Raw genomic sequence first — 13,306 nt, 5'->3', positions numbered from 1 at the left:
AGGAAATAGAGAATGCCATGGCGGCCACTGTTGGTGGGTGAATGAGAGAGAAACTGGGACCTGCTCTGGCTTCAGCCAAAGTTGCCAAGGCACCCTATCCCCTCTGTAGGACAGCCTCACCAGCTGTGACGGGCTACCGCTAGGGGGCGGGGCAAAGGCCCTGCCCACACACAAGCCACGCCCTCCTCCCTGCTGGGGGCCACTACATTCACAGGGCTTTTAGCAAGTCTGTTGTAGCTAGGGACCAAAGGCCCTCTCAGATCCTCACCAGGATGGAGAAGGGAGACAGTGCCGTGGGCATTAGCCAGGCTGCAGGCTAGAGGACATGGAGCACGAGCCACATGAAGACCCTTTGTCCCCAGCAGGGCAGACAAGCCACAGGGGCCACTGGGAATGGTAATTCCAAAATGTCAGGGCTGGGATAGCCCCAAGGGACCCCAGGACTCTTCTCCCTCACAGGGAGGGAAACTGAGGCGCAGAAAGACAAAGACACGGCTCTGCATACCCCAGTAGGCTGATGCCATAGCCCATAGCCAACGCCTGTGGGCTCTGGGGCGCCTTCCTGTCACATGCCAGCAGGGTCAGAGAGGGGACAGCCCGGAACAAGATACCAAGCTCAGGCCTTCAATCTCAGACTATACAGCTGGGAGCCTTAGAAATGAAGAGCTGAGAGACAGGAGCCGTGGCTCACGCGTGTAATCCCAGCTACTCAGGAGGCTGAGATCTGAGGATCAAGGTTCAGAGCCAACCTGGGCAAAAAAGGACCTGAGCCTCTTATCTCCAATTAACTGCTAGAAAATGGGAAGTGGGGCTTGGTTCAAGGGACAGAGCTTGAGCCGAAGAGCTCAAGGACAGTGCCCAGGCCCAGAGTTCAACTCTCGCAACTAACCAATAAAAAAGAAAAGAAAAAGAAATTAAAGTGCTATGCCAGCCTCACCCTTCTCCTTCATTTGTACTTGAAGACTGAGGTGCACCAGACTCACTGAGAAATCAGCATAGACTCGGGGTACCCCCCACACAAGCTCTACAGCAGAACCTTCCAGACGCTTTAGGACAGAGGCCTAAAGGGGTTCAGTGAGGCCCTGCCCCACCTAGAGCGTGAGTAAGCAGAAAGGGGAAGCACTCTGGGTCCCCCAGAATGAGGAGGGGCCACACCTCTGTGCCACAGTGCACACGGCCCTCCCACGTGCTGCAGAACCAGCCCACGGCGGGCAGGCCTCCGTGCCAGCATGGGCCACAGCCCGGCGGCCTGGGAGGGTCTCTGACAGATGTGGTGCAGCTCCGTGTGGACGGTGGCTGAGCTCCACGGAGGGGCCGGTGGGGAGGGAAGTCCCCCTCACCCGTGACCACAGGGCAGCTCAGCGGCAGCACTCCCGCTCGATGCTGGCCATCAGCGCCTCCTCCGCGTCGTCGTAGGAGATGGCCGCCTGTCCCTCCGGCCTCTTGGGGCTGCCGCCTGGGGCTCTGCAGGTGACAAACGGGGACCTTCACACTCACAACACGGCAGCAGTCCCCATCCTGACACACGGCCAGCCTCTGCCTGCTCCCCCACAGGACCCAGACCCACGCTGCTCGCTGGGAGGATGGGAGGACCTGCGTTCGAGTCTCAGAGCTGCCAGGGACGGCAGTGATTTGCTCCTCCTTCCGCCCTGCCTCCCCTTTTGTGGAGAGCAAAGCCTAGCACGGAGTTCATCCCACAGTGTGAACAGAGTGGGATGGAGGTGCGTGGAGCCAGCCTGACACCGTGGGAACCTGTGCCCTCTGGGTGTCACCGAGGCTGCCAGAACAGAACGAGCACTCGGTGACCCCTGAGGCCTCTGGACTCTTCAGACTCCTGGGCGGTGCTCCTGGAGGACTCCCGCAGGTCCCTGGTGGCCTGGCTTGTGCCCCGCAGGCCTGCAGGTGGGAGTCCCGGGCACAGGCAGGTGCGGGGCCCGTGACGGGAGGACAGGGCGGGTCTGAGGCTGCCAGGGCTGAGATAAGCCGGACCAGAGCTGCGTGGCCAGCCACCTCCACCTGCCTGCCAGAGACCCAGCAAGGGAAAAGCCCAGGGGCCACGCCAGCCGCCTGCCCGACCGCTGGGACAGGACGCCCTCCACTGCTCCTCCACTGGACCGGCTGTGGTAGAACCAGGCCCAGGCAGCGGCCTCCAAGGCCTGTCTGGCTCTCCCCAAACTCAAGCAAGGAGGAGTCCCGGGCCTGGTCGCAGCCCCAGTGCCACCGCAGGAAAGCTGGGTGCCCTGGCTTAGGCATGTGTCTACCATGCCTGCTGCACCGGCAGAGCCTCAGGAGTCACCGTCACTGTTACAATGGGTGAGTTCTGATCCCGAGCTGTCATCCCAGCTACTCAGGAGGCTGAGATCTGAGGTTCACAGTTCAAAGCCAGCCCAGGCAGGCAGATCTGTGAGACTTTGATCTCCAATTAATAAAAATCAGAGGTGGTGCTGTGGCTCAAGTGGTAGAGCACTAGCCTGGAGAAAGCCCAAGGGCAGTGCTCAGGCCCTGAGTTCAATCCCCAGGACTGGCAAAAAAAAAAAAAAAAAAAGCAGCTCAGGGCAGAGCCCAGGCCAAGTTCAAGCTCTAAGACCAATAAAAAAACAATAATAAAAAGTTATCTCATTCCTAAGTCAAGAAATCAAGAAATTCAATTTAACGTATTGTTCACTCTATTTTTCTTCAGCAGTGTTTTTTAGAGTCATGCATGCTTTAAAAAGGAAAACAAGGGCCTGGAGTTTGGCCTCGTGGTAGAGTGCTTGCCTCGCATGCATGAAGACCCAGGCTGGATTCCTCACCTCCACAGAAAAAGCCAGAAGTGGTGCTGTGGCTCAAGTGGTAGAGCCCCAGCCTTGAGAAAGCCCAAGACAGTGCCCAGGCCTGAATTCAAGCTGGCAAATAAATAAATAAATAGGAAAATAAAAAGGAAACAAAGACCTTTCGAAGAAAAGAAAGCTGAGAGAATATACCTCCCCAGGGAGAACAAACGGATTATAATTGGGCTGCAGAAAGCCACAGGCTAAATGAGGCGAGAAGAAACCTGACATGTGGACTCGTCTTTTGGGTCTAGAATGTTCTAGAATTTACTGGTCCTCTGGCCCTGGGCACGCGTGCCCATGTACTCATTAGGAAGCTGGAGGGGTCTTTTCTCCCTCCTTCCCATTTCCCAGCCTGCCTGTGTACATCCGCAGAGTGAGCCTGGGGCCTCAAACCCCAAGCTCTCGTCATAGACTTCAGACAGGACATGGAGCTGTGGCTCAAGTGATAGAGCACTAGCCTGGGGCACAGAAGCTCAAGGGCAGCACCCAGGCCCCGAGTTCAAGTGCACGCGCGCACACACAGACTCCTGTCCAGTCTAGCCCAGTCAGAAGTACTCAGCAAAGCAGCAGTTCTTCAACACGGGCCCAACCCTGCTGCCTCATCCCAGGACTGGGGTCCCGGGAAGCTGCATGGGTGCCTGACACAAGCCTGGAACTGGGATGGCCCACAGATGGATGGAGGAAGAGGGGCAAGGCAGGGTGACAGGGGAGAACAGTCCCAAAGGGTGGGGCCTGGGCATGTGGGAGGTGGAAGAGGTGGGGGGGGAGGAAAACATTTGAACCTGTTCTTTTTATTGTTGGTCATGGGGCTTGAACTCAGAGCCTGGGTGCTGTCCCTGAGCTCTTTAGTGCTCTACCACGTTGAGCCACAGCTCTATTTCCATTTTTTTTTCCAGAAAAAAGTATGTGTTTTGATTTTTTATTTTTTTGCTTCTGATTTTTGAATGGCTAATTGGGAATAAGATTCTGCAGTGGCTCACACCTGCTCCTCAAGAGGCTGAGATCTGAGGACCTCGGTTCAAAGCCAGCTCAGGCACAAAAGACCGTAAAACTCTTTTTTTTTTTTTTTTTTGTGGTCAGTCATGGGCTTGAGCTCAGGGCCTGAGCACTGTCCTTGGACTTTCTCAAGGCTAGAGCTCTACCACTTGAGCCTCAGCACCACTTCTGGCTTTTTTTTCTATGTATGTGGTACCGAGGAATCAAACCCTGGTCTTCATGCATGCTAAGCAAGCACTCTACCACTAGGCCAAACTCCTGGCCCCAAGACCATAAAACTCTTATCCTCAATTAACCACTAGAGAATCAGAAGTGGCATTGTGGCTCAAGCCTTGAGCTGAAGAGTTCAGGGATAGCGCCCAGGCCCACAGGTCAAGTCCCACCACCGGAAAAAAAAAATTCTCTTATACTTTTCTGCCAGGGCTGGCTTTGAACCTTAATCCTAAAATCTCAGCTTCCAGAGTAGCTAGGATTATAGGCGGGAGTTACCAGTGCCCTGCTTTTTTTCTTTTTTTAATGCCCTCCCTCCCTCCCTTCCTTCCTCCTTTCATTCCTTCCTTCCTTCATTTTTTGTTTGCTAGCAGAGAATGCCACCACTCTGTAGTCCCTAACTTTTGGCCTCCTTCGGCCTGGTCTGGGCCTCCCGCTGGCACCCTTCCTGGCAGCTGCAGTGGGTGTGGGTTGGACTGTCCCCCTCTGAGCTGTGCACTTCTTAGGACGCCGGGCAGTCTTTGTGGGTGAAACCACTACGCGTAGCCGCTGTGGGGCGGCCCCTGGAGGAGCATGGGGACAGGAGGCGTGGGGAGACTGGAGCACACCCCCCCACCCTGTACTTACTCAGAGGCTGGGCTGCCTTCAGAGTGGTCTTCAGCCTTCTGTCCTGGAGACCCCTTGGAGAGAATGGAAGGAAAAGGCATCCAGGGATTACCGACAAGGTGGGCACAGTGGTTCTCACCTGTCCTCCCAGCCGCTAGGGAGGCACAATAGGGAGGACAACGGTGTGAGGCCTTCAGAAGCAAAAAGGTATCAAGGTAACGGGCACCTGTGGTCACACCTGTCATCTGAATTACTCAGGAGGCTGAGACTTGAGGATTGAGATTCAAAGCCAGCTCAAGTAGGAAAATCCATGAGATGCCTGTCTCCAGCCAACCACATGGACGCACATACGTATCCACACATGCACGTGTGCACGCATACACACATACACACATCCAGAGGTAGCGGTGCTCAAGTGGTAGAGCTCTAGCCTTGAAAAAGCTCAAGGACAGTGTCCAGGCCCTGAGTTCAAGCCTCAGGACTGGCAAAAAGAAAGAAAGAGAGAGGGGGGTGGGGGAAGGGAAGGGAAAAAAGAAAAAGAAAGAAAGAAAGATTCAGAGGCTGGGGCAGGGACTTGTGCTTTAATCCTAAATACTAGGGAGGCTGAGATCTGTTGAACAAGTTTCAAGACCTGCCAGACAAATCAGAAAGACTTATCTCCAATTAACCAGCAAAAAGCCAGAAGAGGTGGTATGGCTCAGGTGGTAGAACACCAACCTTCACTGAAAAAGCTAAGCAAAAGAGAGGCTCCAAGTTTATGTCTCAGTACACACACACACACAAACAGAGAGTTTATCTTATGTTATCTTTCCTAAGAAAAATTCCAGGCCCATTGCTTTCTAGTTTAGTAGCTATGTCCTTTGCTGTGCAAAAACTTTTAGTTTGATGTAATCCCTGTGTCATGTCTCCCCTCCTATCTGCTGTGCCCCTGGGTCTCTCTTCAAAACCTTTTTGCACCGGGAGTTTGATCTAGTGGTAGAGTGCTTGCCTAGCATGCACAAAGACCCAAGTTTGATTCCTAGGTACCACATACATAGAAAAAAGCCAGAAGTGGTGCTGAGGCTCCAGTGGTAGAGCTCTAGCCTTGAGAAAGTCCAAGGACAGGACTGGCCAAAAAAAAACCCAAAACAAAACCCTTTTTGCTTATGGGTTCTATTGCTTCTCCTACTCCTCTTGCAGTAACTCTAAATTTCAGGTCTGATGCTCAGATCTTGATCCACTTGGAGTTGGTATTAGTGTATGGTGACAAACTGGGGAGCGCTGCCCCTTGTACCCCAGCAGATGAACACATGCCAGCCTTCCTCTGAAGGTGAGCAGGAAGCGGGGGTTTTGGTATGGAACCCTGAGCAGGTGCAGGAAAGAGAAGGGGGTGTGGACCTCCTGACCTGCCAGCTTCCACAAGCTCCTGCACGTTGCCGTTCGCGGCCACTCACCACCAGGGGGCGCTGTTCGCCCAGCATTCAGTCACGTCCTCCGGGAAGTCCTGCTTCAAGCCCAGCTTCAAGCCCCAAGACGTGGCCTGCCTGAGCCTGCCAGGCCAGTGCCCTGTCTGTTGCTGAGAACAGTGACTCAGGGAGACGCTTCCAGAGGCCACAGAGAAAGTACTTCAAACCTCCAGGAGCCACTGGACTCCGAGACCCGTCCACGTGGCACCCTGGCACCCAGAGCACAGAAGAGCATCAGCACGTCGAGACGCTGGCCTCACTCGACCACAGCTCTGGCCCCGGCCTCAGGGAGGGATGGCAACTTGCATCAGCTCTGGGCGGTGCACCCTCTGCCGGCCTCACTTCTGGCCTCTCAGGCTCCTCAGTGACACAAAGAACCTCGGAGTCTTTCTAGAAGTTTGCCTTTCCTTGCCCGTCACCAGCGCCCCCCAGGCCTGGCCCTGCCCACTCCTCCTGCATTATCCCCTGCCTGGACTCCACCTTCTGGGCAGCCTTGTCGGATACCCCCTCCTTCCTCCTTGAACCTCCTTTTGCCTGGATACCAGTTGGGGTGGTGTCGGGGTGTGCCCCACAGGTGGCATGCAGGATTTGATATGCTGGGCTCTCAGCAAGGGCTTGGGGAGGGGTAAGGGGCAAAAGGGAAATTCCTTTCAGAGGTCTTCGAAGTTCTTCCCATGCACAGGTGTATACTCTATCCTAATTTTAAAAAGAAACAGAAAACCAGAACTCCACGCTGCTCCCTCCTCGGGCCCTCCTTTTCTTTTTTCTTTCTTTTTTTGCCAGTCATGGGGCTTGAGCTCAGGCCTGAGCACTGACCTTGGACTTTTCTCAAGTCTAGAGCTCTACCACTTGAGCCTCAGCACCACTTCTGGCTTTTTTCTATGTATGTGGTACCGAAGAATCCAACCCGGGTCTTCATGCATGCTAGGCAAGCACTTTAACCACTAGGCCAAACTCCCGGCCCCTTGGGCCCTCCTTTTCTCAGGTAAACCCCACCTGGACCACAGGACCAGGCGCCAGGAGAGGACACCCTGTCTAGAAACACCAAGAGGAACAGCTTCTACCATAAATCCAAAACAGGACTGTTCAGACAACAACTCTCCTGCAGGACCAGACAAAGACATTCCCAGGAACAGTCTCACTCTAGAATGTACAAAACCCTAAAACTCCCCACACGACCGGCTCTTCGTTTCTCCCACCCTGCCCACCCTGTTTGGGGTTGCATGGCGCCCCACTGCAGCCATGATCAGAGCCTGCTCTGCTCTGCTCTGCTGGGATCTCTGCCCCCCCAGCCTTCATCCCCTTGATCTCGCTCCTAACATTCATGACTGTTTCCTAACACTCATGTTCTAACACTGTGGGGCTTGGAGGGCCTTTCCCACATCTGGAAGCATTTTTGAGTGACTGAGATGTGAGCCCTCTGCTTCACAGAAACCAAGATTGAATGGTGTGGGGGCGCGGGGGGGGGGGAGCCATGTCCTCTTCCTTCTGCCTTCACCCCTGAAACCAGCTACACGCACACTGTGGGAAGATGCACAAGTAAACACCATGTAGAGACACCCATTTAAACAAAGATCATGCATCTACACTTCCTGTAGAAGTGGCTGGGCACTGACCTTCACACAAGGGCAAAAACTCTGGTGCTTTCCCAGACAAAAGTTCTGATCCATTAGCTGAGCTGATTAAAATAACAGCTACCAGGAAGTTAATGGGAAAAAAAATGACAAACTCCATTCCTACCATTGTTTTCTTTTAAATGTTAAATTTAAAAATTAGGATATATATTTTTTCTCTTTTTGGTCAGTTGTGGGGCTTGAGCTCAGGGTTTGGGTGCTCTTTCACTCAAGGATGGCGCCCTACCACTTTGTGCCACAGAATTGGTTTCCTGGTGGTTCACTGAAGATGAGTCTCATGGACTTTCCTGCCCTGGCTGGCTTAGATCTCCGCTTCCTGAGTAGGTTTACAGGTGTGAGCCTCCAGGGCTTGCTTGAGATGGTAAAAATCTGGTGATTCTTCATGGTGGGTAGACAGAAAGAATGAAAGGCATGTCTGGCAAAAGGAAGTCCTGAAAGCTGCCAGTATTGTGGCTGGGCTTCCCCTCTGTCCCACCCATTATTGGAAAACTAGACGCTGCTAGCAAGATCACCAGTGCTCGGCATGTTAGACCCAGCGCTGCAACTCCACACTGGGACATGAACGCAAGGCTTCCGTTTGCTGAGTTTTGTGCAAGGCTAGTTCTCTAGCACTTGAACAAAGCCTCCAGTTCCAGCCTTTTACTAGTTTAGTGGAGATAAAAGTCTCATGGGTTTGTCTTCCTGGGCTGTTTTCCAACCATGATCCTCAGATCTCAGTCTCCTTAGCAGCTAGGATTATAGAGGCCCAAGCCACTATCACCTGGCTTTTTTTTTTTTTATTTTTGAAAGAGGGTCTGGCTAACTTTGCCACCCAAACTTTCCATCTTCGACCAGGCCTGGCTCTTCACCAGCTTCTGATGATGGATTTTTTTTTTTATTAAAGAATTTATTAACGTTGATTTTTACATCTTATTTTAAATGACAAGTTTAAAAACAAGTGTTCAAGAAGGGAATCTCTATTTACAATCACTGGGACTTAGTATTTAGAACTTAATCAAAATTAGGCTAAGGGTTTGTATGTCATAGAAACATATTAATTTATGAAATAAAACATTATGTCTATAGAGTCATAGGCTTTTATGTCTACATAGTTATGTTTATATTTCCATTACCATGTCCATAGCATTGGGTATGCAAATATTGAGTCCTCGCTCTTGTACTCTTTGAATTTAATAGCCACATATTAAGGATACCATGCACCTTTTGTTCCTTTGGTCTTGACTTGTCTCACTCAACATGATTTGCTCTAGATTCATCCACTTCCCTGCGAATGCCATTATTTTATCTTGCCTGTTGGCTATGTAGAACTCCATTATGTATATATACCACATTTTCTGTATCCATTCATCTGCAGTAGGGCATCTGGATTGTTTCCATCACCTGGCTATTGTGAATAGTGCAGAGATGAACATAGCTGAGCGGGTGTCCTTATATCTTGGGTCATGATGTTCAGGATAGGTGCCCAGAGATGATGATGGATTTTTAACCCTTCTCACCCAATATTCTAACCAGTCTCTAGTTTAGCAGTGTCTTATTTTTTAAAAAGGCGCAGGCCTGGGAATGTGAATTAGTGGTAGAGTGCTTGCCTAGCAGACGTGAAGTCCTGGGTTTGATTTCTAGTACCACATAAATAGAAAAATCCAGAAGTGGTGCTGTGGTTCAAGTGGTAGAACTCTAGCCTTGCGCAAAAGAAGCTCAGGGTGAGTGTCTAGGCCTTGAGTTCAAGCCCCAGAACTGGCACAAAAATAAAATAAAAAGATAAGCTGGATGCACTGGCTCACACCTGTAATCCTAGCTACTCTGGAAGCTGAGATCTGAGCATTGAGGTTCAAAGCCAGCCCAAGCACAAAAAAACCCTGGAGATTCTTATTGCCAAATTAATCACTAGAAAACGGAAAGTCGGGCTGTGGATCCAGGAGCAGATAGCTCATAGTTGAGTTGCATTGCTTAGGGACACCACTCAGGCTCAGAGTTCAAGCCCCTGATCCACAAATAAATAATAAATAGGGGCTGGGAGTTTGGCCTAGTGGTAGAGTGCTTGCCTCCCATGCACGAAGACCCGGGTTCAATTCCTCTATACCACATACATAGAAAAAGCCAGAAGTGGTGCTGTGGCTGAAATGGTAGAGTCTTGCCTGGAGAAAACCCAAGGACGGTGCTCAGGCCCTCAGTTCAAGGCCAGGACTGGCAAAATAAGTAAATAAATAAATAAATGAAAATAAGATGCTGAGCTGGGAAAATCAAGGAAGAAATACAATCAGTTCAAGGCGAGGACTGGCAAAATAAGTAAATAAATATATAAATGAATGAATGAATGAATAAATAAATAAATTAGATGCTGAGCTGGGGAAATCAAGGAAGAAATACAATCAGTTCAAGGCGAGGACTGGCAAAATTAATTAATTAATAAATTAATTAATTAGATGCTGAGCTGGGGAAGTCGAGGAAGACACAAGCCCCACCATGCTGGGGGGTGTCCTTTTGCCTCTCTGGCCCCCAGCTCCCTTGATGGCTCTCATAATACGAATTCTCAGATCCATTCACTGGACAAACCTCAGCACAGAGGAAACCGCAAGGACAAGGGGCCTCCCCCTCCCCACCCCCTCCCCACCCCCTCCACCCCCTCCCCACCCCCGGCTGCCCCTGCGGATCTTGAGCTCGGGGTCAGTTACCGAGCTCCGGCCCCGGGCTTCTCCTTCCAGGTCCTCAGCCGCTCAGCCTCCGCCCCACCCCGCCTTCCTTCCCCGGGCGGCTCGGCACTCAGACCCCAGCTCCGGGGAGGAGCGAGGACCGCAGGAGTGGCCGGGCCCCTTCCGCCGGCCTCTCCCCGGGCCCGCGCAGGGATGGCCCGGCCCCGCCCGCACCCCGGCCCCGGCCCCCGGGTCCCCGCTTCCCGGCCTCGGCCCCGGCCCCCGGGTCCCCGCAGCCCCGGCCCCGCCCGCCTCCCCAGCCCCCGTGCGCCTCGCACTCCGCTCTGAGCGGCTTGGGGACCGGACCCCGGCCGCCTGCTCGGGACGGCGCCAGCGCTCCCCGCGGCGGCGCCTCCATCTGCCCCTCTCCACGGCCGAGCGCGGGGGCCTGGGCCGGGGCTGCGGGACCCGCGGTTCTCCAGCGTTCCGGGGTCCGCCGGGCGGGTGAACCTCGGCGGGGCCGGCGCTCCGCCCGCTCACCGCGTCCTCCCCGGGTCTCCAAGGTGGCCAGGCCGGGGAGGGCGGACCCACGGCCGCCCGGACCGCCGGCCCCGCCGCCCGGGCGCTGCTCCGAGCCGCCCCCGCCCGGCGCTCCTCCCGGGCTCGGCCGTTACCCCGAGGGGAGCCGGGGCCGCGCGCAGAGGGCGAGCGAGGGAACGCGGGTCGCTGCCGCCCGGAGGGGGCCGAGGGCGCCGCGGGGGCGGGGGCGGGAGGAGCCGGGGGGCGGGGGCGGCGGAGGGGGGAGGAGGCAGGGCGGGGGCGGAGGGTGGAGCGGGTGCGGAGCCGGGTGCAGAGCCCGGCGCGGGTCCCGGCGCCCACACTCACCGCGCGCTCGGCGGGGCGCTCGCGGGCCGGGCGGCGCGGGCCGGGCTCCGGGGGCGCCCAGGCCGCGGACTCGGCCAGCAGCTGGTCCAGCAGGCGCAGGGTCTCCGCGCGGCCGTCGGGGGGCGCCGCGGGATCGCCGCCCGCCGCGGGCTCCGCGGGCTCCGCCGGCTCCGCGGCCCCCGGGGGCTCGGGCGGCTCGGGCGCGCCCGCCGCCGCGGGGTGGCGGGGACTGGCCGGGGGGCCGTCGGGGCCGCGCCGCCGCCGCAGGGCTCGGCCGCTCCGGCTGCTCCCGCTGCCCATGGCGCCGCGGCGACTCGGAGCGCGCGGGCCGGCGGGGCGCGGCCTGGAGCGGGCGCGGCGGGAGGGCGGGGCGGAGAGGGGGCTCGGGGACCGGGGGGGGGCTGTGGGGGGGGGAGTGCGGGCAGACGGAGGGGGCGGAGGAGGGGAGGGGAGGCCCCCGGGGGTCGCTCGTCTGGGGACTTGGGCCCTGGGGCCGGGGCTGTCATCCTGTCACCCTGTCACCCCAGACCTGGGAGGCCCACGAGGGAGGACCATGAGTTCGAGGCCAGCCCGGGCCGCACAGTGAGATCCTTTCTGGAGGGGAGGGTGGGGTGGCTTGCTCGGCTCACTGTCAGTGACCCCCCCTCCCAAGCAGACAGCCTCAGTCAGCCCCTGCCCCTCCCCCTCACTGTCAGTGACCCCCCCCCCCCCAGCAGACAGCCTCAGTGAGCCCCTTGCCCCTCTCTCCCCTCCCCCTTCTTCCTCTGGAGCTGTCACATAGGAATCCAGACTGTCCGGGACTGTAAGCAGTGTTCTACCAGAAGGAAACAGAGAAATTGAGTAAAACAAGGAAATAGGAGTAAGTACTGAGAGTCATTGGTTATATTGCCAGGCCTGGGCCTTGAACTCAGGGCCTGAGCACTGTCCCTGGGCTTCCTCAAAGCGAGAGCTCCACCATTTGAGCCACAGCTCCACTTCCAGCCTTTTCTGTGTGTGAGGTACTGGGAACCTAACCTGGGCCTTGGTGGATACAGGCAGGCACTCTTCCACGAGGCCAAACTCCCGGCCCCACGGCAGTGGTGATTTAAAAGCAAGGTTTTATGTGTGAGTCTGTCAGTCCTGGAACTTGACCTCTAGACCTGGGTGCTGTCCCTGTACTTGAGGCCAAGCACTGCCCTGAGCCATGGCTCCACTCCCGCACTGGGCCAGGTGTAGAGCTATAGGAGGTAACAGGAGTGTGGATCCAGGTATAAGGATTCAAGTCCTGTACCTGCTGTGCTCATGATTAACCAGGTCCAGGCTCATATGAGATAAAACATCCGTCAGGGCCGGGATTGTGGCCTAGTGGTAGAGTGCTTGCCTGGCATGCACAAAGACCGGGGTTCGATTCCTTGGTACCACATACGTAGAAAAATACAGAAATGGTGCTGTGGCTCAAGTGGCAGAGTGCTAGCCTTGAGGGAAAAAGCCCAAGGACAGTGCTCAGGCCCTGAATGCAAGCCCCAGGACTGGCAAAAACAAAAACATCAGTCAGTCTGCATAGAAGTTAAATTAAAGCAAGCTTTGTTAGATGGAAACCAGAAGCATTGCTGAACTCTCCTCAGGTTTGCCATGTACTGGGTGGCAGGAATACAATGTATCTGTGACATTAAAAAAAAAAAAAACTACACCCAAGAAAATTTAATAAGCATAAGGCTCAAATCCATGTCCTCTTATTTTCATTTATCAAGAGAATAGGAAAGCTTAGCCCCAGTGGCTCATGGCTGCAATCCTAATTACACAGGAGGCTGAGACTTGAGGATCCCACCAGCCCAGGCAAAAAATCTCCAGTTAACCAGCAAAAATCGAGAAGTAGGGGTGTGGCTTAATTAGTAGAGCACCAGAAATAAAAGCCAAGTGAGAGCTTGAGGCCTTGAGTCTAAGTACCAGCACCAGAGAAAAAGAGAGAACAAGAAAAGAAAGTATTTATAACCTCCCACATTCTCTTTTTTTCCTTTTTTCTTTGTCAGTCATGAGGCTTGAAACCAGCCTGGGCGATGTCCCTGAGCTCTTCAACTCAAGGCTCTACCACTTGAGCCACAGCCCCC

The 13,306-nt window shown here is 54.8% G+C and overlaps 1 protein-coding gene across 2 annotated transcripts; it reads right to left on the bottom strand.

The window, feature by feature from the left end:
• Window positions 1-219: 219 nt before the first annotated feature.
• On the bottom strand, window positions 220-11,519 carry Cys1 (cystin 1). Of its 2 annotated transcripts, none has more exons than XM_090337455.1 (3): window positions 11,196-11,519; window positions 4,647-4,699; window positions 220-1,464 (listed from the first exon to the last, which is right to left on the bottom strand). In XM_090337455.1, the coding sequence occupies exons 1-3, from the start codon at window positions 11,517-11,519 to the stop codon at window positions 1,359-1,361; spliced, it is 483 nt and encodes a 160-aa protein (XP_090193581.1). In that variant the 3' UTR covers window positions 220-1,358. The 2 variants fall into 2 exon arrangements, with proteins under 2 accessions (XP_090193581.1, XP_090193583.1); XM_090337457.1 differs by having other exon boundaries at window positions 11,220-11,519.
• Window positions 11,520-13,306: the final 1,787 nt, after the last annotated feature.

Source organism: Megascapheus bottae, chromosome 7, assembly GCF_031878675.1.
Source record: "Megascapheus bottae isolate mThoBot1 chromosome 7, mThoBot2.hap1, whole genome shotgun sequence".
NCBI lineage: Eukaryota > Metazoa > Chordata > Mammalia > Rodentia > Geomyidae > Megascapheus > Megascapheus bottae.
The sequence above is the reverse complement of the archived record's forward strand: the minus strand, read 5'-3'. Positions and strand labels throughout refer to the sequence as shown.

Coding starts and splice junctions, on each gene's coding strand:
- Cys1 (XM_090337455.1), bottom strand. CDS start 11,519: ATGGGCAGCGGGAGCAGCCGGAGCGGCCGAGCCCTGCGGCGGCGGCGC. Junction 4,700..11,195: donor GTGTGGGCGCCGGGACCCGC/GCCGGGCTCTGC, acceptor ATTCTCTCCAAG/GGGTCTCCAGGACAGAAGGC. Junction 1,465..4,646: donor GAAGGCAGCCCAGCCTCTGA/GTAAGTACAGGG, acceptor TGTCACCTGCAG/AGCCCCAGGCGGCAGCCCCA.